At 37.4% G+C, this 27,728-nt stretch overlaps 1 protein-coding gene across 1 annotated transcript in view; it reads right to left on the reverse strand.

The window, feature by feature from the left end:
* Window positions 1–1,582: 1,582 nt before the first annotated feature.
* The window catches only part of LOC101121267 (transmembrane protease serine 11G-like), a 39,712-nt gene continuing 13,566 nt past the window's right edge, over window positions 1,583–27,728 (reverse strand). Inside the window, exons 2-10 of the mRNA XM_012180076.4 lie at window positions 23,151–23,272; window positions 22,409–22,527; window positions 21,089–21,156; window positions 20,303–20,463; window positions 12,390–12,428; window positions 11,287–11,458; window positions 10,027–10,286; window positions 5,658–5,800; window positions 1,583–3,147 (exon numbers count right to left, since the gene is read on the reverse strand). Of these exons, the coding sequence (XP_012035466.2) occupies window positions 2,986–3,147; window positions 5,658–5,800; window positions 10,027–10,286; window positions 11,287–11,458; window positions 12,390–12,428; window positions 20,303–20,463; window positions 21,089–21,156; window positions 22,409–22,527; window positions 23,151–23,272 (1,246 nt within the window). The 3' untranslated portion in view covers window positions 1,583–2,985. The remainder of the gene's footprint in view (window positions 3,148–5,657; window positions 5,801–10,026; window positions 10,287–11,286; window positions 11,459–12,389; window positions 12,429–20,302; window positions 20,464–21,088; window positions 21,157–22,408; window positions 22,528–23,150; window positions 23,273–27,728) is intronic.

The raw sequence follows: 27,728 nt of genomic DNA on the forward strand, positions 1-27,728 counted from the left end.
CATGAATCACAGCACACCAGGCCTCCGTGTCCATCACCAACTCCCGGAGTTCACTCAGATTCACGTTCATCGAGTCAGTGATGCCATCCAGCCATCTCATCCTCTGTCCCATCACTTCATGGCAAATAGATGGGGAAACAGTGGAAACAGTGTCAGACTTTATTTTGGGGGGCTCCAAAATCACTGCAGATGGTGACTGCAGCCATGAAATTAAAAGACGCTTACTTCTTGGAAGAAAAGTTATGACCAACCTAGACAGCATATTAAAAAGCAGAGACATTACTTTGGTAATAAATGCCCATCTAGTCAAGGCTATGGTTTTTCCTGTGGTCATGTATGGATGTGAGAGTTGGACTGTGAAGAAAGCTGAGCGCCGAAGAATTGATGGTTTTGAACTGTGGTGTTGGAGAAGACTCTTGAGTGTCCCTTGGACTGCAAGGAGATCCAACCAGTCCATCCTAAAGGAGATCAGCCCTGGGTGTTCTTTGGAAGGAATGATGCTAAAGTTGAAACTCTAGTACTTTGGCCACCTCATGCGAAGAGTTGACTCACTGGTAAAGACTGATGCTGGGAGGGATTGAGGGCAGGAGGAAAAGGGGACGACAGAGGATGAGATGGCTGGATGGCATCATGGACTCAATGGACGTGAGCCTGAGTGAACTCCGGGAGTTGGTAATGGGCAGGGAGGCCTGGCGTGCTCCGATTCATGGGGTTGCAAAGAGTTGGGCACGACTGAGCGACTGAACGGAACTGAACTGTATGCTACATGATTCTCTATTCTTCACTCTACAGTGTTAGCGAATGATGGTTTGAGACATTCTGCCTCAACTCATTATGTAATACTCTTTCAAATTATATCTGTTTATATATTTCAAGGATATTTAAGATATACAAATTATTCAGGATTTAGTTATTTGACATTTATGCTTCTAGATACATATTTATATTAATATCTATACAATCTCTCTATATTTCTAGATAAATAAATTTATCTATTTATGTCTATATCTATCCATCCATCCACCCACCCATCTGCCCAACTAGAGATGAACTATTTCTTTGTAGCATCTCAGTCTTCAAACTGCCTCCTTTATCCAACTAGTTTCAATCCTCAAATGATCTTAATTTGGCTTGGATTGTTTAGATATGAGTGTCTAAATACCATCATGATAAATGGCATTTTGGCATTCTCACTGTATCGACATTATATAAAGGATGAGAAGAAAGATATTTTCAAACTCATGTAAGGCAATTGTGGGTACAAGATTTTTAACGATGACTCTTTTTTTTCTGTTGATTCCATGGCAGTGGTTCTCACCTGGGGGGTGATTTTGCCCCTTGGGGGACATTTAACAATGACTAGGTACATTTTTATTTTTACAGCTTGGTAGAGTTACCGCTGGCACCTAGGGTACAGAGGGAAAGAAAGTGGCTAATCATTCTACACTGTAGAAGATTCTGCTGCCCCTCAAACCTCCCGCATCCACCTCCACCCCAAGAAAGTCCACCTGACACAAAGTCAATAGTACCAAGATTAAGAAACTCTGCCATGGAGTGATGATTCAAAGATAATGAGTCTGAATTTATCATTATAAATATATTTTAATTTACAATATAACATTATGTGGGAGAAGGAAGACTCGATATAAAACTCAAAATGTCTTCACATGGCAGTTATTTCATTAACTAAATTAATTATAACAGGAGGGGGAGCCAAATAAAGTTCAGATGCACAAGAAAAGTTTGAGTTTTGCTGAACACTAGTAATGTACAGTGCCACAAAATATGCATTTAAATATATATAAAATGACTATATCATTATTAAACCATTCCAAAGATGCTTTATTTGAATATTCTTTATAAATACAGTTCTTCAAAGAATGACTACCATTTGTAACAGTAAACTTAAATATTATACAATAAAGTCTTTCCCAAACTCATATCAAACTGAATGAATTTCTAATTTTCTGTTGACTTCTCATATATTTATGAATATATAATTTATACTGGCATTTCATTCTGTGGGTCCCTTAAGTTTTCTGAAGTTGAAAATAAAATGGTTTAAGAAATAAACTGCATTAGTAGGTAATTAAACAAGTGAAAAGTACAGTTACACCAGAACCAGAACATTTTCCAGTTTTTAGAGCTGGAAAGTAACTTCTCTCACTAAGTCCTTGCCTATTCTCATTCCCCACCTGATGAAAAGCCAAGGAACTGCTTTTATTTTCTGACTATCAAAAGTCATTTTTACATAGTTTGAAACAAAATCCTGTCCTAGGCAATATTTCCAGTTCTACTATCTGATCCAAGGATTTATTCACTGTTCTAAAGTGAACATTAGTGTAGTTGTTTAAAGAGTTTAAAATCTGCACTGTTGGGTGTAAATTTAAATGTCAAGATTTTTCAAGTTTCAGAAAGAGGTTAAATGAACATCTGAGGGCAAAGGGGAGAGGACTCTTGCAGTGCCATCTGTTGAGTCCTGGTTTCATGCCTAATACGTCTTCATTGTTTGCATTAGTGTCAGCCAAAACGAATCACCTGGATTTGTCTGGTGTAATGAATCTACAGATCCTGAATGAGGATTATTTGAGGAGGAAGCTAAAAACTGTGAAGTCAGGGAAGGGCAGTATGCTGTGTCAGGAAAAAAATAAGGAATACTTAGCCAGCTGGTACTCATCTGATTAAACTGCTGGATTTTTCTAAAATGGAAAGTGTGTAGTAGAAACCAAAAGATGAGCCAGGAGGCAATCAGAGACACTTAGCAGCAGTGGCAGATCTTGCTGGAGTTGGTATATGCTTGTGGACCATGAGACACTTCAGGTGATGTGAAAGAAAGCCTTTCCTCACATGTTAGAGGAGAGTTGTCAGATCAGGCTTATTTGCATCTTGAATCTGATGATGATATACATAGCAGCACATACTAAACATGATTTGCCAGAGGCCACACATGGCATTTACATTTTGGAGGTAGAGGCGGTTATTATATTAGATGTCAGTTTTAGACTTAATCCAGTCCCGATAACGAGTCACTTTGGTATAGACTCCAGGCTTGTTTTCTTTTCCACAGTCCATTCCCCAGCTTACTATTCCGATAAGATACCAGATATTTCCATCACGTGGTATAACCAGAGGTCCCCCAGAATCACCCTGGCAAGTGGGAAGAAAAAAAAAGATCAATGTGATAAAGAAAGGGGTGTCAGAAATACAAGTTAATCAGAATCTGGATGTCTAATATATTAATATTTTAAGTTGAAATATGAAAAACAAATTCTGTTTTTACTCACCATTAATTTAATAGTTGAGGTTCTTATTATCTGTTATCTGATTATGTCTGTTTACCTCTATTAATGTCTCTTTCTGTAAGGTAGTGTGACTAAAGTTGAGGTTTCAGTTTTATACTTGCATAGTTTTTAGTTTTGCTTGGTCTCAGCAGACAGCACAAACTCAACCTAGGTCTAAGCATCCATTTATTACATAAATGTGACCTCAAGTATCACTTCTGCCATGAAGCCTCTCCTAAATCTGTTAGGTAGGAATAATCTCATGCTTTGAATCTGAATCCCCACCTTGTTCCACCAGTTGATAGGAAGATGTCTGAGGCACTGTATCACTGTGTAGCAATAGGTTTGAGAGGAGAAAGATAGGCAAAGGACATTCCAAATAAATGTGCATTGTTGATTACACACAGGATTTTGCTCCCAAGTGAACTGGTTTGAGTGTAGCAATCAAGAAGACTTCCCCGAGGTATTTAACCCTTTCACAAATGATTTTTAATTTTATCTTTTAGCAATGAATCTATTCACTTAAAAGAAATATTATATGGAAACCCCTTCCGGATGTTTCTTTTAAATAAGAGAGATGATTCTGTTTGAAGTAGGCAGGATTCTTAGAGTCTTGTGCCTTTAAACTCTCTTCACATCACATACTTCTTAGTACACTCTCTTGCCCAGGGGACAGAGAGTAAGAACTCTGGTCTACCAAAAGCAGTCCTGCTGGTCTACCAAAAACAATTGTCCTGAACTTGTTTCCCAAAGTCCTAAATCCTAATTTAGGTTCTTAGTGTACTAGAGGTGAAGGAAGCAAGGGAGCATGGACCAACAGAATGAGAACATCTGCTCTCTTATGGAATAAATTCAGATACAAGTCTCTATTCAACAGATTCCTTTTTTTGTGGAGCTGAGTCTATTTCATATATAGAATTACTAAACCATTGGATTCAGTTTCAAATGCTATAGGTAAGTTTAATTATTTATTTTCAGTCCTTGAAAGAGCCCTACTTTACAATGTTTTATCTTTAAATATTTAATGATTAAAATTAATGCTCTGCAAGGAAGAAGATCCAACCAGTCCATCCTAAAGGAGATCAGTCCTGGGTGTCCATTGGAAAGACTGATGCTGAGGCTGAAATTCCAATACTTTGGCCACCTCATGTGAAGAGTTGACTCATTGGAAAAAACCCTAATGCTGGGAGGGATTAGGGGCAGGAGGAGAAGGGGACGACAGAGGATGAGGTGGCTGGATGGCATCACTGACTCGATGCACATGAATTTGGGTGAACTCTGGGAGTTGGTGATGGACAGGGAGGCCTGGCATGCTGTGATTCATGGGGTTGCAAAGGGTCAGACACGACCTAGTGACTGAACTGAACTGAAGGTTGAGGGAAATGTAATTTATTTAATTAGTACATGATTTGTGAGGTAACACTTTAAAATGAATGTATAGATATTTTCTCTCTTAAGTAGTATAATTCTATGTGATGTACACTATTTAAGTTCAAAGGTTCAAGCACTGGTGGGATGATGCTCTACTGGCCATGGAGACATCTGCAGGTCCCAGGCCACAGGGCCTTGCAATTAGAGGGATTAGGTACATAACTACAAAGTCTGACTATGGCTTGAAGTAATGATTGTATATCTCTCTGGTTTGGTTTCTGTTATCTACAAGAAATGCTTTGTTTAATCAGAGCCCACCAGTTTGCAGCTGGTGATTATTCTTTACACATGGCTCTGGGCTTCCCTCGTGGCTCAAATGGTAAAGAATCCACCTGCAATGTGGGAGACCTGGGTTCAACGCCTGCATTGGGAAGATCCCCTGGACGAGAGCACAGCAACCCACTCCAGTGTTCTAGCCTTGATAATCCCCACAGACAGAGGAGCCTGGCGGGTTACAGTCCATAGGGTTGCAAAGAGTTGGACACAACTGAGCGACTAAGCACGGCACTAGATAATAGTAAACAAGGACTACTTATTATGGCTCTTCTGTTCTCTGTAACTGTTTAAAAAAATTTCTGGTCATGCTTGTTTTTTAAAATTTTTCTCATTTTTTAAAATTTTAATTTTATAAAGGAGTACAGTTGATTAATAATGTTGTGTTAACTTCAGATGTACAAGAAAGTGATTCAGTTATGCATACACATGTATCTATGCTTTTTCAAATTCTTTTCCCATTTAGATTATTACAGAATATTGAGCAGAGTCCCCTGTGCTATATGGTAGGTCCTTGTTGGTTATCTGTTTTAAATGTAACCCTGTATACTCTGCTATTCTCTCTCCTCCACAAAGTTAATGTCATAGAGTCATATAAAGTGACATTAGTCTATATACAGTCAAGTCATCTCTAGTAACAGATTCATTTTGTAGATGTAAATGTATTCTTACTTCACAGGCATCTAGTTTTCCTTTCAAGAATCCAGCACATATCATTCCTGATGATACAGCTCCACCATATACATGAACTTGATTACAGATATCATTACTTATGATCTCTATTTCAACTTCTCTCAGAGTATTGGGAAAGGGACCTAAAGAGAAAAAAATAAACAGATGAAGAATTTCCATATTATTGCTTATGACAGTTAATTGCTGTTTCTTGCAAATGATGAACCAGTGATAAAACCTATTTCTAGAGGTAATATAACTCTGGACTCGATGACAGTGTTCAGATTCAAGTTTTATTTCTAGGGTATCTCCTATGTGCTAGGTACCATGCTTGGCACACTGACTCCTACTATCTTATTTAATCCTAGCTACCATCATCAAAGATAGGTGTGAGAATTCTTTTTTTCAGAAGAGGAAACCAAAGTTCACCGGGTTTTGAGTCTTAGCTGTGATCACATAGTTACATGAAGGATAACGTTAGATTTAAACTTGGGATTCCTCACCACCTGGGATAATCTGTGACAGTTTACCTTACCTTATCTGAAAATCTGCCTCATCATTTGACAAAGCACACAGCTATATAAGCATATCTCAGAGATACTGCAAGTTTGGTTCCAGACCACCACACTGAAGTTAATATCTCAATATAGCCAGTCATACATTTTTTTTTATTTTACAGTACCTATGAAAAGTAATGTTTACAATTTACACTATAGTAAGTGTATAGTGTAAACACTGGAATGGGTGAATTAAACTCAGATGACCCTTATATCTACTACTGTGGGCAGGAATCCCTTAGAAGAAATGGAGTAGCCATCATGGTTAAAAAAAGAGTCCGAAATGCAGTACTTGGATGCAATCTCACAAACAACAGAATGATCTCTGTTCATTTCCAAGGCAAACCAATCAATATCATGGTGATCCAAGCCTATGCCCCAACCAGTAACACTAAAGAAGTTGAAGTTGAACGGTTCTGTGAAGACCTACAAGACCTTTTAGAACTAACACCCAAAAAAGATGTCCTTTACATTATAGGGGACTGGAATGCAAAAGTAGGAAGTCAAGAAACACCTGGGGTAACAGGCAAATTTGGCCTCGGAGTACGGAATGAAGCAGGGCAAAGGCTAATAGAGTTTTGCCAAGAAAATGCACTGGTCATAGCAAACACCCTCTTCCAACAACACAAGAGAAGACTCTACACATGGACACCACCAGGTGGTCAACACCAGAATCAGATTGATTATATTCTTTGCAGCCAGAGATGGAGAAGCTCTATACAGTCAGCAAAAACAAGACCAGGAGCTGACTGTGGCTCAGATCATGAACTCCTTATTGCCAAATTCAGACTTAAAGAAAGCAGGGAAAACCACTAGACTGTTCAGGTATGACCTAAATCAAATCCCTTATGATTATACAGTGGAAGTGAGAAATAGATTTAGGGGACTAGATCTGATAGACAGTGTACCTGATGAACTATGGACTGAGGTTCTTGACATTGTACAGGAGACAGGGATCAAGACCATCCCCATGGAAAAGAAATGCAAAAAAGCAAAATGGCTGTCTGGGGAGGCCTTACAAATACCTGTGAAAAGAAGAGAAGTGAAAAGCAAAGGAGAAAAGGAAAGATATTCCCATTTGAATGCAGAGTTCCAAAAGAATAGCAAGGAGAGATAAGAAAGCCTTCCTCAGTGATCAATGCAAAGAAATAGAGGAAAACAACAGATTGGGAAAGACTAGAGATCTCTTCAAGAAAATTAGAGATACCAAGGGAACATTTCATGCGAAGATGGGCTTGATAAAGGACAGAAATGACATGGACCTAACAGAAGCAGAAGATATCAAGAAGAGATGGCAAGAATACACAGAAGAACTGTACAAAAAAGATCATCATGACCCAGATAATCACGATGGTATGAACACTCACCTAGAGCCAGACATCCTGGAATGTGAAGTCAAGTGGGCCTTAGAAAGCATCACTATGAACAAAGCTAGTGGAAGGGATGGAATTCCAGTTGAGCTGTTTCAAATCCTGAAAGATGATGCTGTGAATGTGCTGCACTCAATATGTCAGCAAATTTGGAAAACTCAGCAGTGGCCACAGGGCTGGCAAAGGTCAGTTTTCATTCCAATCTCAAAGAAAGGCAATGCCAAAGAATGCTCAAACTACCACACAATTATACTCATCTCACACACTAGTAAAGTAAGGCTCAAAATTCTCCAAGCCAGGCTTCAGCAATACATGAACCGTGAACTTCCAGATGTTCAAGCTGGTTTTAGAAAAGGCAGAGGAACCAGAGATCAAATTGCCAACATCCGCTGGATCATCAAAAAAGCAAGAGAGTTCCAGAAAAACATCTATTTCTGATCCATTGACTATGCCAAAGCCTTTGTGTGGCTCACAAGAAACTGTGGAAAATTCTGAAAGAGATGGGAACACCAGAACACCTGACCTGCCTCTTGTGAAACCTATATGCAGGTCAGGAAGCAACAGTTAGAACTGGACATGGAACAACAGACTGGTTCCAATAGGAAAAGGAGTACATCAAGTCTGTATATTGTCACCATGCTTATTTAACTTCTATGCAGAGTACATCATGAGAAATGCTGGGTTGGAAGAAGCACAAGCTGGAATCAAGATTGCCGGGAGAAATATCAATAACCTCAGATAAGCAGATGACACCACCCTTATGGCAGAAAGTGAAGAGGAACTAAAAAGCCTCTTGATGAAGGTGAAAGAGGAGAGTGAAAAAGTTGGCTTAAAGCTCAACATTCAGAAAACGAAGATCATGGCATCCGGTTCCATCACTTTATGGGAAATAGATGGGGAAACAGTGGAAACAGTGTCAGACTTCATTTTTGGGGGGCTCTAAAATCACTGCAGATTGTGACTGAGTTACTGACTGAAGTGAACTGAACTGATAGCAAGTGTGCAACAGCATTATTCTAAATATATATATGTATATGTATACACGTTAATTTAAAAATCTTATTGCTGGAAAATGCTAACTGCTACTTGATAAAGACTCAGATATAAGCTATACTTTGAGCAAGGACACAAACAAGACTGTAATGCCATTATAAGAGTCTATATTGTTGCTTGTATTTTACTCTTGTCTGATTCTTTTGTGACCCCATGTACTAGAGCCCACCAGGTTTTTCTGTCCATTAGATTTTCTAGGCAAGAATACAGGATTAGGTTGGTTGCCATTTCCTTCTCCTTTGGATATTCCCAACCCAAGGTTGGAACTTGTGTCTCCTGCACTGGCAGGCAAATTCTTTATCCCTGAGCCCCCAGGGAAGCCTATAAGAGTCAGAAATTCAAGAGCAGATTAAATTATATGTAATAAATCCAACCAAGAGACAAGGGAACTGGAAACTCAAATCAGGCTCTAAAGTTCTCTCTTTGCAGTTTATTGTATATTATTAAGTGTAGTAAAATGTAATGTCTGTCAAATTTATAAAGTCTCAGGCCCAAAAACTCTTTCATAGATAACATGGATACAAAGGGCTCCTTTAATTTTTAGCATCAAGAACACCATTCAAATTGCTTGCTTAAGGTATTTCTATTTAACTGTATTCTGTACATTACAGAAAACTTGTCATTATTAGTGTTCACAAGTTACATCCTTTAAGAATCATCAACCATAACAATCTCTGTGTATAAAAGGCAACAAAAGAAAGAAAAACATTATATGGAAAGTTGTTGTTTAGTCACTAAGTTGTATCTGACTCTTCTGAGACCCCAGGGACTGTAGCCTGCTAGGCTCCTCTGTCCATGGGGTTTCTCAGGCAAGAATACTGGAGTAGGTTGTCATTTTTTTTTTTAAAGGAAAGCTATAGCTACATAGATCCCAATATCCCATAAAGAAGATAATACATACAGGCACTGTTTAATAGTAGTTTTCAGAATTTACCAATAGTTTAGTCACTCAGTCATGTCCAACTCTTTGCGACCCCATGGACTGCAGCATGCCAAGCTTCCCTGTTGATACAGGGTGATATAAACCCTATCACCAAGGGTTTATATCTTGTTTCAGCCATATTTTTTATGTGACATCTTGATTTCAGCCATATTTTTCATGTGACATCTTGATTTCTATTCATCTATTCTCTATTCTATTCATCTATTTTCTTTATTTTGATTTTGTATCTTATATGTCTTCCAACAGGGGAGAAGATCCCCTGGAGGAGGGAATGGCAACCCTCTCCAGTATTCTTGCCTGGGGAATCCCATGGACAGAGGAGCCTGGCAGGCTATGGTTCAGAGGGTCAAAAGAGTTGGACATGACTGAAGTGACTTAGCATGCACGCACGCATTCCAATGGAGGATGAGTTTTCTTCACTTGTACATTTTTACTGAGATACTCACCGTTGGCTTTTAGAGCTCCCCATCCAGTGACAAACACTTTGCTCTCAGGCAAGGCTTCAAAAGTAGCATCCGGGAGACAGACTCTGTGCACCTCATCCGAAAATATGACAGGGGCGGAGAGCTTCACCACAGCGATGTCATCGTCGCGCTTATGGGCAGCATAGTCTTCATGAATGACAACCGACTGCACCTCTCGTCTCATTAGTTGGGGGCTTAGAGTTGTTCCAAAGCTAGCTGTCCAGCGTTTGGGGTTTTCGTAGCTGATCACATATTAAAAGGATTATGATTGGTTTAGATCATTTCTGATCGGAAGTTGCCCAGGACTCTGAATGAGCATGGACATAGTGGTGGGAAAGGGCAAATTGTTTAAAGTAGTAGTTGCTTGGGATCCTCCCATTTTCTTTATTTGTGGCTTCTCCCTGGGACTGCTTTGTTTCATTTTGCTGATAATGCTTCCTCATTCTAAAATAGCTTAAAATTACTCTCCTTGAGGGAAAGTTTGTAATTTTTTTAAAGGAAACTTTATTATCACCAGTTTTGGTTGTAAAAGTAATTCAGATTAGTTGAGGAGTATACAAGTAAATAAAAATCAGACATATGTACCCACATGTACACACAGAAGTACTCATATCTGTGCACATAAATGTATGTATATTTATGGAGAAAGAAAAGAGAGAGGAAAGGAGAGAGAAAAGAGAGAGCGAAAGAGAGAGAGATGGAGCCACTTTTATATTGTTTTCACATCCTTCCTTTTCAGTAAACATTTTATCTAGAATATTTTCCCATTTTATATGAATTTCAATAGGTTTATTGTATCTCTTTAGTATCCCCAAGTGTTCCATATGTTGTCACCAAAAAGCATACAAATAATAAAAGCACAGCACCAGATATTCATGTGGGAAAATCAGATGTAAGTTTGAGGGTCGGGATACTATTATCTGAGTTTTATTTTAAGAAATGCACAGTATATTTCAGGAAAACTGGTATGTGTGTGTGTATGTGTTTAACTTTTGGTGATGTTAACTTGTTTTTAAAGTTGAGGTTGTTAGAGAATCTATATTCAGTTGGAATTGAAAATATTCTGATTTTTTCCTATTCTGCAGTAATTGTTACTTCTAAGTCTGCTGGACAATTATGTATACCATTTTAGGGTCTAAGATGACCAATGAAAAGGGGATAATAATTATAGGATATGAAGGTGAGGAGATGAAATGGTGATCTCTGTTATATATGGAGAGGTTGGCATAGGTGAGGACTTACGAATCAAAGCAATGAGCAGCAGTCAGGAGCCACACCTCACTAATCAAAGTGGCTCCACAGAAATGAATGCCATCAACCTGCAGGCTGGCTTGCCAAGGCCAATCAGCTTTCTTTGCAACACTACCATCGGCAATTCTTTCCATGGAAGGGAACTCCCTCCCTAAACCGCAACCTGTCAGAGGGAATTAGACAGTTATTTCCAGAGTTATAAATGTGTGTGAGTATGTTTGGCACATTAAAATGGAAATGTAACCTTGCCTTACCTTAAAAATTAATCAAAACTGCATGACAGAATAATAATTATTCACACTGAAAAAAGGATTAACTTAAAAAAATATTTGATACATCTTGCAGCAATTTCACTTTACATTTTTTTTTCATATTTTCTGAATTACATTTTTATAGGCAGAAGTTTACCCGAGTGATTTTTGACAATTTTGAGTGTGAAATGTACCTTACTTATAGCAGAAAAATACCATCTTTACTCTTCTAAAATACTTCTCTAATGTTACAAAAAATCATTATGCTACAATAGCATACATGTCAAAGTTCACATATTAAAATTAGTGGATGTCATTAAATTCTAAGAAAAATCTGCTTTAGCAAAATGAGCCAAATAAAAACAAATAAGATAAAATGAAAAGGGATTGTAAAAAAAAAAAGTCATCAGTGAAACTTTCTTTGCAGTAGAGCAAGTATGTCCATATAGACATTTCCAATTATTAATAGTAATTTTTTCCCCTTGGGGAGAGTTAAATTATGTGTCCATTAGAAGGTGTTATATACTTCTGGGAAAAAGTTTATATGGGAATAGTGATATTCCAGAAGTGTTTTGGGTTCTATTATTTGATTTACATGAGCTTCCCAGGTGGCTCAATGGTAAAGAATCTGCCTGCCAAGGCAGCAGATGTGGGTTAGATCCCTGGGTGGGGAAGATACTCTGGAGGAGGAAATGGCAACCCACTTCAATATTGTTGCCTGGAAAAGCCCATGGACAGAGGAGACTGGTGCTACAGTCCATGGGGTCATAAAGAGTCGGGCACGACTGAGCACACAGGCAAGAATTTGATTTATGTGCATCTCAATAATAATGTTGAACTTACAGCTGTTCAGGATATGCTCTGCTTCTACATTCTTCATAGCTGTGGGAAAAAAACAAGATGATTGGTCAGCAGTGCAACAATTATAATTTAAATACTCTATCTACACGACATGAATATTTCTATTTTGGAGGAATTGAAAAGTCAATAAATTCTTAATTTAAATAAAATTCTACAAAAAGTAGAGGCCCAGACATAGATTAAACCCTTCTTCTGACTATATGTGGCCTCTGGGAAAATCCTGTTCATAATTATAAAATCATTGGCATGGGGAAGGATATTGTTTGCCATGATGGATGACTACATCTAATTAATTAATCCCACATCAATTAATTAAAATGGAAGTTAAACAGAAGAGGGTATAGGTAGATATCACCTCACACCTATCAGGAGGGCTAAAATGAAAAATAGTGATAACACCAAATTTTGGCAAAGATGCAGAGAAACTGGCTAACTCACATAATAGGAAATGCAAAATTGTATAGCCACTCTTAGAAATAGTTTGGTAGTTCTTTTCAAAACTAAAAATGTTTTTATCAACTGCAGTTGTACTCTTAGACATTTATCCCAAAGAATGAAGACATTTTCATGAAGAAACTTGGACATGAATGTTTACAGCAGCTTCATTGTAGAAGCCAAAAACTTGAAACTACCCAAATGCTCTTCAGCAAATGAGTGGTTAAACAAACTGGAATGCTATGAAAACTGCCTAGCAATAACAAGGAACAAACTATTGATACAATAAGGTGGATGAACCTCAAGCAAAATATGTTGAACAAAAATGGTCAATCTCAAAAGGATACCAAGTATATAATTCTATTTATGTGAAATCTGTACAATAATGCAATTACAGAGATGAAAACTGGATTAGTGGTAGTTGGGCTAGGTATAGATAGAGGAAATAGGTGTGGCATTAAAGAAGTAACACTAGAGAGCCTTCACATTTTACAGTTAAATATATTGATTCTGGTGGTAGTTATACAATACGTGATAAAATTACCTAGAGATATACATTCATGCTAAAGCTGAAGCTCCAGTACTTTGGCCACCTCATGAGAAGAGTTGAGTCACTGGAAAAGACTCTGATGCTGGGAGGTATTGGGGGCAGGAGGAGAAGGGGATGACAGAGGATGAGATGGCTGGATGGCATCACTGACTCGATGGACGTGAGTCTGAGTGAACTCCGGGAGTTGGTGATAGACAGGGAGGCCTGGCGTGCTGCGATTCATGGGGTTGCAAAGAGTCGTACATGACTGAGCGACTGAACTGAACTGAACTGAACTGATACACACAAATCCACACACAAATTAGTTCATATATTATTATGGAATCTGAATAAATTCTGTGGATTGTATTGATTTGAATTTCTTGGTTTTAATGTACTGCATTAAGGAAGGCTTGGGGAAGGGTGCAAGTGCATGAGATTTCTCTATAAATTTCTTTGCAACCTCATGTAAATCTATAATTATTTCAAAATAATAATTTAAAAGCCCATCAAACATGCTGGTAGAAAGTCTGAATTATCTTTCTCTTTAAAAATAATATAACAAGTTTGATGTTTGAAGAGTATACAACAACAACAACAACAAAAAAAAGAGGTAAGGGAAAAATAGTAAGATATTACAGAGAAATATGAAGTAACTAACAAATAAAAAAAGGGTGTTTTTAAACAGCCCAGCAAATAATGGACTGAAGCTCTAAAAGGACATTTCTCCAAAGAAGACATACAGATGGCCAATAAACACATGAAAAGATAGTCAACATTGCTTATTATTAGAGAAATGGAAATAAAAACTACAATGAGGTATCATCTCCCACCAGTCAGAATGACCATTATCAAAAAATCTATAAACAGTTAATGCTGTAGAGCATGTGGGAAAAAGGAAACTCTTGCACTGTTGGTGGTAATATAAATGAATATAGCCACTATGGAGAACAGCATGGACATTCCTTAAAACAACAACAATAAAAAAAAACCTAGGAATAAAACTACCATCAGTTCAGTTCAGTTCAGTCGCTCAGTCGTGTCCAACTCTTTGCGACCCCATGAATCGCAGCATGCCAGAACTCCCTGTCCATCACCATCTCCCGGAGTTCACTCAGGCTCACGTCCATCAAGTCAGTGATGCCGTCCAGCCATCTCATCCTCTGTGGTCCCCTTCTCCTCCTGCTCCCAATCCCTCCCAGCATCAGAGTCTTTTCCAATGAGTCAACTCTTTGCATGAGGTGGTCAAAGTACTGGAGCTTCAGCTTTAGCATCATTCCTTCCAAAAGAAATCCCAGGGTTGATCTCCTTCAGAATGGACTGGTTGGATCTCACTGCAGTCCAAGGGACTCTCAAGAGTCTTCTCCAACTCTACAGTTAAAAAGCATCAATTCTTCGGCCCTCAGCCTTCTCACAGTCCAACTCTCACATACATGACTACTGGAAAAACCATAGCCTTGACTAGACGGACCTTTGTTGACAAAGTAATGTCTCTGCTTTTGAATATACTATCTAGGTTGGTCATAACTTTTCTTCCAAGGAGTAAGCGTCTTTTAATTTAATGGCTGCGGTCACCATCTGCAGTGATTTTGGAGCCCCCAAAAATAAAGTCTGACACTGTTTCTACTGTTTCCCCATCTATTTCCCATGAAGTGATGGGACTGCATGCCATGATCTTTGTTTTCTGAACGTTGAGCTTTAAGCCAACTTTTTCGCTCTCCTCTTTCACTTTCATCAAGAGGCTTTTAGCTACTCTTCACTTTCTGCCATAAGGGTGGTGTCATCTGCATATCTGAGGTTATTGATATTTCTCCCGGCAATCTTGATTCCAGCTTGTGTTTCTTCCAGTCCAGCATTTCTCACGATGTACTCTGCATATAAGTTAAATAAGCAGGGTGACAATATACAGCCTTGACGTACTCCTTTTCCTATTTGGAGCTAGTCTGTTGTTCCATGTCCTGTTCTAACTGTTGCTTCCTGACCTGCATATAGATTTCTCAAGAGGCAGGTTAGGTGGTCTGGTATTCCCATCTCTTTTAGAATTTTCCACAGTTTATTGTGATACACACAGTCAAAGGCGCTGGGCATATACCCTGAGAAAACTAAAATTTAAAAAGACTTATGTACCCCCAATATTTGGGGCATCCCCAGTATCTCTAGTACAGAATCCACCTGCAAAGCAGGAGCCGCCGGTTCAATCCCTGCATCAGGAAGATCCCCTGGAGAAGGGGAGGGAAACCCACTCCAGTATTCCTGCCTGGAGAATCCAGTGGATAGAGGAGCCTGGTGAGATACAATCCATAGTTTCGTGAAGAGTCCAGTCACTACTGAAGCAACTTAACACACACGCATGCTGCTGCTGCTAAGTTGCTTCAGTCGTCATGTCTGACTCTGTGCAACCCCAAAGATGGCAGCCCACCAGGCTCCCTCATCCCTGAGATTCTCCAGGCAAGAACACTGGAATGGGTGGCCATTTCCTTCTCCAATGCATGAAAGTGAAAAGTGAAAATGAAGTCACTCAGTCCTGCCCGACTCTTAGCAACCCCATGGACTGCAGCCCACCAGGCTCCTCTGTCCATGGGATTTTCCAGGCAAGAGTACTGGAGTGGGGTGCCATTGCTTTCTCCGCATGCATGCATCCCCAATGTTCACTGCTGCACTATTTACAATAGCATGCAACTTAGATGTCCATCAACAGATGGATGGATAAAGAAGTTGAGATGCACATATACAACGATTACTCAGCCAGGAATGAAGGAATGAATTCGAATCAGTTGAACTGATGTGGATGAACAAAGAGCCTGTACAGAGTGAAGTAAGTCAGAAAGAGAAAGGCAAATATCATATATTAATGCATATATATGGAATCTAGAAAAATGATTCTGATGAACCTATTTTCAGGGTGGAAATAGAGACTCAGACATAGAGAACAGACTTGTAGACACAGCAAGGGAAGCAGAGGGTGGGACAAATAGAAAGAGTAGCATGGAAACATATACATTATCATATGTAAAATAGATAGCTTGCGGGAAGTTGTTGTGTAACACAAGGAGGTCAACCTGGTGCTCTATGACAACCTAGAGGGATGGGATAGGTTGAGGGGTGGGAGGGAGGTTCAGGAGAGAGGGAACATATGTATACTTATGGCTGATTCATGTTGTTACATGGCAGAAATAAACAAAGCATTGTAAAGCAATTATCCTCCAATTAAAATTGATTTGAAAAAGCATATTTTTTATGAATTACATGATATTTAGATAATCAGCTTTTTAAAATTTTTGATTTATTGTCATTCCTTTCCGATTTTAACTGTTCATTACCCAAAACAAAATTTAGTTGAAAGCTACACTCAAATCTTCTCCTTGAGCTTTATCATAATCCTGTAAAAAATACCTTTAAAAGACTAAGCTTAACAGATTTCTGCTGGAATCAAGATATTCTCAGATAACTCTTTCAATATTTGTGTTTTGGAGTCATTTGTGTGTTTAGTTTCCAAGCTCTCCCTTTTTAAAAGACAGGTTAATCAATTCTCCAACTTCCCAGGATTAACATTGTTAAAGACATCAGAGAAAATCCATTTAATAATACATTACACTAATTTGCTTGTTCTCGTATGTTTCAAAATTTTTACGTTTTCCTAAAGAATAAGTTTCACTTAGTATTTTTTTTTAATTTTGTAAGTGATGGGATTCTTATTTCTAATACTTTATTTTGGAATTCTTATTTTCTCTATTTACAAATATATTCTCTTGTATTTCATAAAAGTTCAGTTTTTGTGAAATTATGTAGTTTTCAATGAATACTGTATATTTTTTAAATTTTTATTTTTACTTTATTTTACTTTACAATACTGTATTGGTTTTGCCATACATTGACATGAATCCACCATGGGTGTACATGCAATCCCAAACATGAACACCCCTCCCACACAACATCCTTCTGGGTCATCCCCGTGCACTTAGTATTTTCATTTTGCGAAACAGGAATTGAGACACAAAGGTCCAACAATTTATCGGAGGCTACAACTGTTATTGCCAGGACATAGGTCTTCTGGTTTCTAAGTCTTGGTTTCTCTTCACTACCACCTACCGTCCTTCCTGGTGTGCATTCCATGCATTTTCTCTTTATATTATATGTATTTAAATGAGTTCTCTTACCCTATAAAGCGAGACTTTTGTTTTTTAAATGTTATATATATAACCTCTTACTTTCTAAAGCATAGTTATAAAACTCTTAAGTGAGGAAAGGAAGGATTCCAGGTTCCTCAGTGTTCTGTGGTGTCTGTTAATGTTAAAGCACTGCTTTTGTTTCATGCTCACCCTGAGTTAATTTACAGAGTTAAAGACACAACGTTTTGCAAATACCCTGTTCCTGTCCTGTACTGAGTTCTGTGCTAATCTTCTGAAGATGATTATGTCTACAGAAGACACATTTCCTGTATTCAAGGACTTATCACTCTTTTGCAGAGAAGTACATTCTTAAAAATAATATATGAATTAATTTTCAAGCACCCTGATAAGGACAGAAGTGTCTCTGGATAAATTATGAATCTTAGGAGACCTTCCTGTGGGAATGAGGAATGTCTTAACAGTAATTTGCCTAGACAGGCAGCTGAAAATCTTTGGATGGATGGATCACCAGCAGATGCCTGCATGGACCAGTCCCCCCACCCTGATCCAGCAACTCTGTATACAACTTAAATCCACTAACATCACAGAGTGGGGGTAAGAGTGGGGGACAGACACAGAAATGATGGGGTTTCAGCTTCTAACAGTTGTCTTAATGGGAGGTCAAAATCTAAATTTTTTGAAATTAAAATTTTGTACATACCTACACCTTTTTAACAAAATATTTCTTTCAGGAAATCTTTTTTTGCTGTCTAAACCCAGTGCACTAGATTCAGAATCTACCCTATTCTGTTTGCATGACTAGCAGAACTGAACGCTGAACATCACTTACAGAGACTTCATGTCTTTATCTTCAAGCTGTTTTTCTTCTTTAGTCAAATCCGTGATGCCTTTCTCCTCTTTAACATATTATAGTATATCTGCTCTAGCCCTCTAAACAATTTGGGGAAAAAAAGTACCAAGAGAAGACTTACTGGTAACGTGTTAGCTTTTTAATCTCATTTACACCTTAGTCTGGTAAAATATGAACATTTCAAAGTTAATTTATAGAAGGCTAACAGTAGTCTTCAAATTATAATAAGCTTTGTTTAATCTCAGACCCCAAACATTCATCACCTAGAAATATGTCTGATGTAAATAAGATGGTGTCTTTATGCCTGAGACAGGTACTATCAGGGTGTGTCATTTTTCTCTTCCTTTTATTACCTAGGCCAGTCCTATCCTACATGCCTAAAAAAGGTTATGGGAGTACAAGAAAAAATATCAGACTTCTTTTCACTGGAGCCAAATCATGCAGTACCTCACATATTGTGATATCTGTGTGCAGACCATTCTTACATTTTGAATTCAGATTGGAGAGAGTATTGCATCAGAAAGACCCAAGTACTAAATATCACCATATCAGTAAGAGAGAGTAGATTTTTATCACATGCATAACATCTATTTCTGCTTCATTGATTACATTAAAGCCTATGACTATGTGGATAAAACAAACTGGTAAATTCTTCAAGAGATGAGAATACCAGACCATTTTACCTGTCTCCTGAGAAACTTGTACGCAGGACAAGAAGCAACAGTTAGAATTGGATATGGAACAACAGACAGGTTCAAAATTGGGAAAGGAATATGTCAAGGCTATATATTGTCACCCTGATTGTTTAACTTCTATGCAGAGTACATCATGTGAAATTCCAGGCTGGATGACTCACAAGCTGGAATCAAGATTGCTGAGAGAAATATCAACAACCTCAGATATGCCTATGATACAACTCTAGTGGCAGAAAGTGAAAAGGAACTAAAGAGCCTCTTGATGAGGGTGAAAGAGGAGAATGAAAAAGCTGGTTTAAAACTCAATATTCAAAACACTAAGATCATGGCATCTGGTCCATCACTTCCTGGCAGATAGATGGGGGAAAAGTAGAAACAGTGACTGATTGTATTTTCCTGGGCTCCAAAATCACTGCAGATAGTGACTGCAGCCACTAAATTAAAAGACACTTGCTCCTTGGATGGAAAGCTATGACAAACCTAGACAGCATATTAAAAAGCAGAGACATCACTTTGCCAACAAAGGTCCATATAGTCAAAGCTATGGTTTTTCCAGTAGTCACATACAGATGTGAGAGTTGGAACATAAAGAAGGCTGAGCACCAAAGAACTGATCCTTTTGAATTGTGGTGTTGGAGAAGACTCTTGAGATCCCTTGGACAGTAAGGAGATCAAACCAGTTAATCCTAAAGGAAATCAATCCTGAATATTCACTGGAAGGACTAGTGTTAAAGCTGAAACTCCAATATTTTGGCCACCTGATGTGAAAAGCCACCTCATTGGAAAAGACCCTGATGCTGGGAAAGATTAAGGGCAGGAGGACAAGTGGGCAGCAGAGTTAGATGGTTGGATGGCATCACAGACTCAATGGATACGGATCTGAATAAACTCTGGAAGATAGTGAAGGACAGGGAAGACTGGCATGCTGCAGTTCATGGGGTCACAGAGAGTTGGACAAGACTTAGCAACTGAACAAAAACAACAATGCTTAATTAGTTCAAAAATTCCACTAAAATATTTTTTAAACAGTAGGACATACTACTCTATTTGGATTATCATATTATCCTTGTCTTACAATTGTGTCCATACTAACCAAAGGAAGTGTTGATCATGTGGAGATTTGTTTATTATCAAGTAAATAAGAGACTTACAAATAAAAGTGATTTAATTTTATGGTTAAATAAAGATTTCTCTGTAGATGAGAAGACTGTTAAAATGATAAACTGTAACAAAGAAAGAAAAATGGTATTTCTTGCCTTTAAGATAGGGCAATGAAGTATCTATCTTCAAGAAGCTTTCATTTAATTTCAACTTCTGATGCAAAATGCTATCAGCTTCTTTTTTTATTGTGTCTGCATTGTTAGAGGTAAACTGAAATTTGAGCAATACGTTTATTTTCAAACCAGTATTACTTGGCCTGAAAAATAAAAATATCAGAATAAATGAGTGAGGATGTAGCATAGTAATTACTATTTTATAACTTATTACATAAATATAGTTATATATTCAAGCAAATACAACATAAATATTGTATACTCTTCATTGTCATGGATGTTTTCCCTTTCTGTATCATATAGGTGTTAATACCTGAATTACTCCTAGTTTGTAAAACTTGATCATATTTAGGGAGGGGAGAGTATCTGAAAATGGTACAATCTTTTTTTTTCTGGACAAATAAAAGCACTTGTTAAATTCATCAACCTTGTATTTTATTCTTGATTTAAAAAATCCATTATATTTGCTTATTGTTTAAAATGTAAGTAAAACTGAGAGGAGTTTTTAATGATTGTAAGAATCTTTAACTGAAATACAAAAAACTTTTAAAGGACAACCAGTAGAATATATTTCATCACTACCCAAGTTACAGCACTCTCCCTAAATGTACTCTGTAAAGGAGAAATAACAATTAAATGCAATAATATTAACTTATTTTTACTCTCATTATATCTTAATTTTTTATATCATATCCAGAAAGCAAATAATTGAAGAAAAACTAAATAATACAAAGTTGCCTTTTCATCAAAGTAATTAGCTATAATTACCTAACATTGAAAACATGAGACTTGATGTAATGATGATTTAAACTGGATCTTTGAAATATCTCATTTATCTGAGAAAAGAAAAGAAAATGTAGAACTTTGTTAAATATGAATTTTGCACATTTCAGGATATTACAAAAATGCTTGTATAAAATGTACAGTGATTCAAATAGTATTTACTTCTAAGTTTGTTTACAGCTAGGCCCAGAAAGCTCATTTGGGCATCATCTGGTTATAAAGGTCATCTCTGCAACTGAGTGTTGGTATTTGAATAAATTATCACCTGGTCTGAAGTCATATATTTCAACAGCCAGTACAGAGACTGAATTTCATTGAAAACTTGCTATGAATGGACTTAACAACCACTATCATTCAAACATAATTATCATCCCCATGAGTGTGATTAAAAATAAACTTTTTAGGCTTTGGTGAAAATTTATAGGCTGTGTTTTGAAACTGTGGTAAATGGGGAAGAGGAGGAAAATGTGTGTTTTGGGGAACACTTTTTAAAAATTAATATACTTATCAAGAAAAAGGCATCAAATCTTTACCTAGATTCATATAATAAAATAGTATATATTCTGCACCAATTTTTTCCCCTAAGTATTTGCTTAGAATGTATTTTTGGAAAGGCACACCAATCCTACCCAGTTGCATCCTTCAACTCATTTCATCAGCTTCTGCTTTTGGTTGGGAAAGATCTAAAGACGTATTTCTAAACCTGGCAAAGATCTGCCATCTTTGGTCAATGCTATATTCCGTAGAATCTGTGTATAAACTGAAGTCTTCAGTGAAAGAGCTAGTCTGTGTGTTTCTGTGGTATATTTTCAGAAATAAAATGTTCAGTATAAGTTGCCTAAATTGGGTCATGCACACAGTAGGTGCTTACTATATTGTATGTGGTAATGTTTGTACCTAACTAAGTTATGTCTCCAGATAAATCTAATATATATATATATATTTGTGTGTGTATTTGAGCTACCTGTTTATCTCTTGGGCTTATGTTGTTCAGCATATGGTACAATTATCCTTTGTTCAATGTATTGTTCCAGTCTTCCTGAGATAGTTCGAGTTGCCAGGATTAGCAAATAAAAATATAGTTAAGCTTTAACTTCAGATAAACAATGATTTTTTTAGTATAAGCATGAAATATATACTCAGGAGAATCTGAAATTAAAATCTAATTGGGCATTCTTTTTTTTTCTGGTAACCCTAACATAACTGCAATTTTGTATGTTCTCAAATTGCCTCTTATTATAATTTAAACTCCCTCATTAATAATATTGTCAGGGTAGGAATGATGGCAGAAAAGCTCAGACTTACCTCATTACTGATTTTTCGTTTCAGGTTTGTCCTATTTTTTGAATGTTCTACTGAAAAATCAGGATTATATTCAATACTAGGGATCTGGAAGGAAGTTTGGTAATAATGAACCTTCTGATCTGGAAAGGAAAACAAAAATGGATCATTTGAGCTGTATAACTATCAGAAGGGATGATATGCAGAAAACTCCTGTAACTGACAAGTTGTTGGGAATTAAACACAACAGCTGTAGCTGTTTAACCTTTATTAAGATCACACATTCTCATAGTCACATGGTTGTCAGTTGTATCCTGACACAATTACCACCTGTTAGTGGTAACTTATAAATTTAAGCTCTTAATTAAATAATAATAGTAGAATGTATTATATTGAAAAAGCTGACCTAAAAGTTAGAATTGCTACTAAAATAACATTTTGCTCTCAGTACATTAAGTATTATTAAACCACACAATAACATATGATATGACTCTACTGCACTGTTTGAGAGAAAATATTATATGAACCAAGTCAAATTTTAAATGCTAGAAGTAATTTTTACACATAAATGTTTACATTTCCCAAATGTAGACAAATTTATGCAAATAAATATTGAATTATACAAAGTATATATACATCTATATAAACTATTATTGCAATAAAAATTGCATTTGAAAATATTAGAAAAGGGTTTCTAAAATATTAAGATTTTAAAATCAATTGTCTAGGTCTTTAAATTTTCAAAATAATGCAATCAGATTCTTACCAAATACCAAAAAATAAACAGGGAGACCGATGATTACTGCTAGAACCAACACAACAGCTGTAATAATAAGGGCAATCATCCATGGTTTCAGTGAATATGTTCTTCTACCAAGAATTGCTGGCCTTTTGAGAAAGAGTTGTATGTTACAAACAAATAGAACTTAAACATTAGAATCTCAATTTCATATAGCTTAGATATAGAATATTTTTTCTGGAGTTCATAGTTAGCCCTTATTGCACTTAGTAACATTTGAATATATTTTTCTATAAAAAATTAGAAAAATACCATTAAAGGTCTCATTGGCCTTTGACTTTACATTTCTATTTTAAAAATTCAGAATTGTACTATAGCTGACTACTATTTACTTTGTTTCTGGTTAATGATACTAGATGTTCTGAAATATTTTTGTTTTTGTAAATGAACTAATACCTCATATTTGGTTTATGTGCCTCAAATCATATGAGCCTCGAAGAGTGAGGGCTTCTGGTACACTCCTTTTGTTCTAACATGAACAGTCAGACTCAGAGAGATTACTAAATCCTCAAATTGGATATTGGAGGAATTGGCACTAGAACATGGGTTTTGGGACTCTTTCACACTTCTTAAACCCATAATCCTTATTTATAAGACAAGTAATCTATAATGCATATGAAGAGCATCTGAAATAGGACAGGTTGAAGAAAAGAAAACAGAATGGAACTATAAGGAAAAAAAAATATGTGAACCAAAATGATATCATTTACATGGTAAACAAATTAATAGTGAAAGCTTGACATTTTGGACCAAGGAACTATGTGGTGTGAGAACCACTGGTGTTATATAATAAACATCTATGTCATAAGATGATGAGATTTTAAACTTGTGACTTTTATAGGTGATGTGGCACAGGATAAGGACAGATTTATTTGAATAAATAATCAATTTAAAGAAAAATATTAAGACAGTAATATATTGAAATATATATGCTTCCCTGGTGGCTCAGAGGTTAAAGCGTCTGCCTGCAATGTGGGAGACCTGGGTTCAATCCCTGGGTCAGGAAGATCCCCTGGAGAAGGAAATGGCAACCCATTCCAGTATTCTTGCCTGGAGAATCCCATGGACAGAGGAATTTGGTGGGCTACGGTCCACGGGGTCGCAAAGAGTCAGACACAACTTCACTTTTACTTTTCATATTGAAATATATTGAAAATATAATGGAAAGAATGAAAGTGGAATGCGAATGACTGATATCTGGGAAAATTTTGCGGAAGCAGGAAGATGTGGAAAAGCCTGTCTCCATCCTAATGTCAGGGCCCAGAGTCTAAGGACTAACTGAACAATGACAGGGTTGTGATGAACATGGATGGTCTGGGAGGATCTAATCTATGGGAGAACTGAACAGGAATATTCTTTAGGAAGTTAAAGGTACCAGTTCTTGTTCTGCTAAAAATTACACATGGAAAAGAAGAATAAGGAATTTTCTTCCCTGGAGTTGGTAGCTGGTGGAAAATAGGCCCCAGATAAAAAATTAAAGATATTAACTGAGGTGTGCCTTTTGGCATCAGCAATCTGGAAGGATTAGGGATGCTTGATGCTTTCAAAATGTGGTGCTGGAAAAGTCTCTTGAGAGTCCCTTGGATTGCAAAGAGATCAAACCGGTCAATCCTAAAGGAAATCAATCCTGAATATTCACTGGAAGGACTGGTGCTGAAGCTGAAGCTCCAAAATTTTGACCGCCTGATGTGAAGAGCCGACTCACTGGAAAAGACCCTGATGCTAGAAAAGACAGAGGGCAGGAAAAGGGGGTGGCAGAGGATAAGATGGTTAGATAGCATCACCGACTCAAGGTCACGAATTTGTGCAAACTCAGAGAGATAGTTTAGGACAGAGGAGGCTGGTGGGCTGCAGTCTATGAGGTTGTAAAGAGTTGGACAAGACTTAGTGACTGAAAAACAGTAGCAACAATGTGTCTTTGTATCTGGGCAAGAAGATAGAGGCAGTTTCCCCACTCAGAACCATCAACCTGACCTCTTATAAGTATCTCAGGTAGCACCAAATCTGAGTTCTTCTGTGTTTCTGGAAGGATCTAAAGTTAAAGTTACTCTGGCCTTCTACTCTTTGGTTGGTGGGAAGAGTATTACATCTGCAAACATTTGAAGTATCAATAAAAGAGCTGGGATGCTGCTCTGGCCCAGGCAAGGGCTGCTGAATGTATTCATCACATTTATTAACAGAAGGTCGTGGGCAATCATGAACTCAGTTGAGATTTGCTGAGTTCCATCTGTGCGTCACTTTCTGCTTGAGACTCAAAACTGAATAATATATAGGTTTCCATCTTCAAAGAAGGTGTGATCTAGAAACATATTAAGTAACTACTGTAATAGCAGTGATAAATGTCATGATGGAATGATGCCTGGTACGCTGTGGAAGCTGAGTGGGTACATGGTTTTGCTTTAGAGAAGTTGTCTTGTGAACTGCTTCTTGAAGGCTGAGAAGGAAATCTGCCTGGATGTATCACAGGCAGAGGGAATAGTATAAATTAAGGTGACATGAGACAAGGACAAGAATGTCTCAAGAACATACTTGAGAAAGTAGAGTTCGTAAATGAGAATGGAGGTGAAGTTAATTAGGAGAGAGCAATTAGTTAGCTTGGTGGATATTTATTGAGCAGTACTATGTATGGAAATGGCTACCCACTCCTGTATTCTTGCCTGGGAAATCCCATGGACAGAAGAGCCTGGAGGTCTATAGTCCATGGGGTTGCAAAGAGTCAGACATAACTGAGTGACTAACTTATTTACATATGTATGAAATGCAGGGGAACATAGAAAAGAATCTCCAATATTCCCCTCCAGGAACTTAACAGTATTTTAAAGGAGGAGCGTAATGTAACACATTGTACCGGATTTGTAGAACATTTCTAATAGAATTTCAGAGAAGAACTAATGATTTTTCTTTGGAGGAAATAATGGCTGAAAAATAATGATACTTTTTTAAAACTTGAAAATGCTAGATCCATCTTCTCATTCTTTCCCCCTCTGTATCAGATATAGAAAACCATTCATAAAGAGGGAGATTGTTTTGCAACAAAATTCTCATCATCAAAATGATGTGGTTTCCTGTTGAACTGTTTGAATTCCAGAAAATCACTGTGACTTACTTACCATTTTATGTAAGGATCACAAGTGAAAAATTGTTTGAGTTCGTTTCCTTAACCATGCAGAAAGTGAAAGTGTTAGTTGCTCAGTTGTGTCCGATTCTTTGTGACCCTATGGACTGTAGCCCACCAGGCTCCTCTGTCCATGGAATTCTCTAGGCAAGAACACTGGAGTGGGTTGCCATTTTCTTCTCCAGGGAATATTCCCAAGCTAGGGATCGAACCCAGGTTTCCCCCATTTCAGGCAGATTCTTTATTGTCTGAGCTACCAGGAAACCATGCTGACATGCCCTAAAATATTTATTAATATATGTTTTTGTTTTAAATAAAACAATGCTTTATTTCTGATTTATTTTAGTTCTAATGGAATTTTATCTTAAACGTTGACTAATTTCAATGACTAATTTCAGTGGTTGTTTGATATTGGTAGAGATTATACCTCTTAGGTTCTTGGTAGATATTTGTTTACTAAATAAAATATTGTGTATAAGGTAGAAGCAACCCTAAACTACTTGCAACAGAAAAACTATTTTTAGTAGTTTTGCTAGAGACGAGTTACCTCAAACCCGGCAGGAGGAAAAATCAGATTAAGCACTTATTTGGAATTAAGATACAATTGTACATTTTGTACTTAAAAATTGCTAATGGGCAGCTTTCTCCTCTTCCCTTCTTGGTTTCTACTTCCCCCAACCCTTCAGATACAAAGAATTTAATTTTGGTCAGACTGTTCCAATAAGATGACTAAACAGGTCCACTGTAGTTAGGAAAATCCAGCCTTAGAAAAGACTTTGACATCCAAACAAAATAAAAATTTAAGTGACCTCACCTTTGAGGCATTCACATCAAAGTGAAGATGGGCAGTGACAAAAGCTATCCTTTCAGCAGGCTTTAGAGAGCCTTTCACAAAGAGTCAAAGTATTTTTGAAAAGTGTCATCTTTTTAATCCCTTCTCTTGTTGTTCAGTCGTCCAGTCATGTCCGACTCTTTGCAGCCCCATGAACTGCGGCATGCCAGGCCTTCCTGTCCTTCAACACCTCCCGGAGTTTGCCCAAGTTCATGCTCATTACATCAGTGATGCTGTCCAGCCATCTCAAACTTTGATGCTCTCTACTTTTGTTTAAATTCTGAGGGGGCTTATCAACCAGATTGGCTTCCCAGGTGACACTTAGTGGTAAAGAATCTGCCTACCAATTCAGGAGAGACAGGTTTGATCCCTGGGTCATGAAGATCCTCTGGAGGAGGAAATGGCAACTCACTCCAGTGTTCTTGCCTAGGAAATCCCACGGACAGAGGAGCCTGGTGGGCTATAGTCCATAGGGTCGCAAAGAGTCAGTTGTGACTGAGCACTCACAGACACATTATCCAGACTATCCCATGCGGAGGTATTCAACCAAACTTCAGAATAGAAAGAACTTATCCTTTTCTTTTCATTATCAACCATT

This window comes from Ovis aries, chromosome 6, assembly GCF_016772045.2.
Source record: "Ovis aries strain OAR_USU_Benz2616 breed Rambouillet chromosome 6, ARS-UI_Ramb_v3.0, whole genome shotgun sequence".
Classification (NCBI taxonomy): Eukaryota; Metazoa; Chordata; class Mammalia; order Artiodactyla; family Bovidae; genus Ovis; species Ovis aries.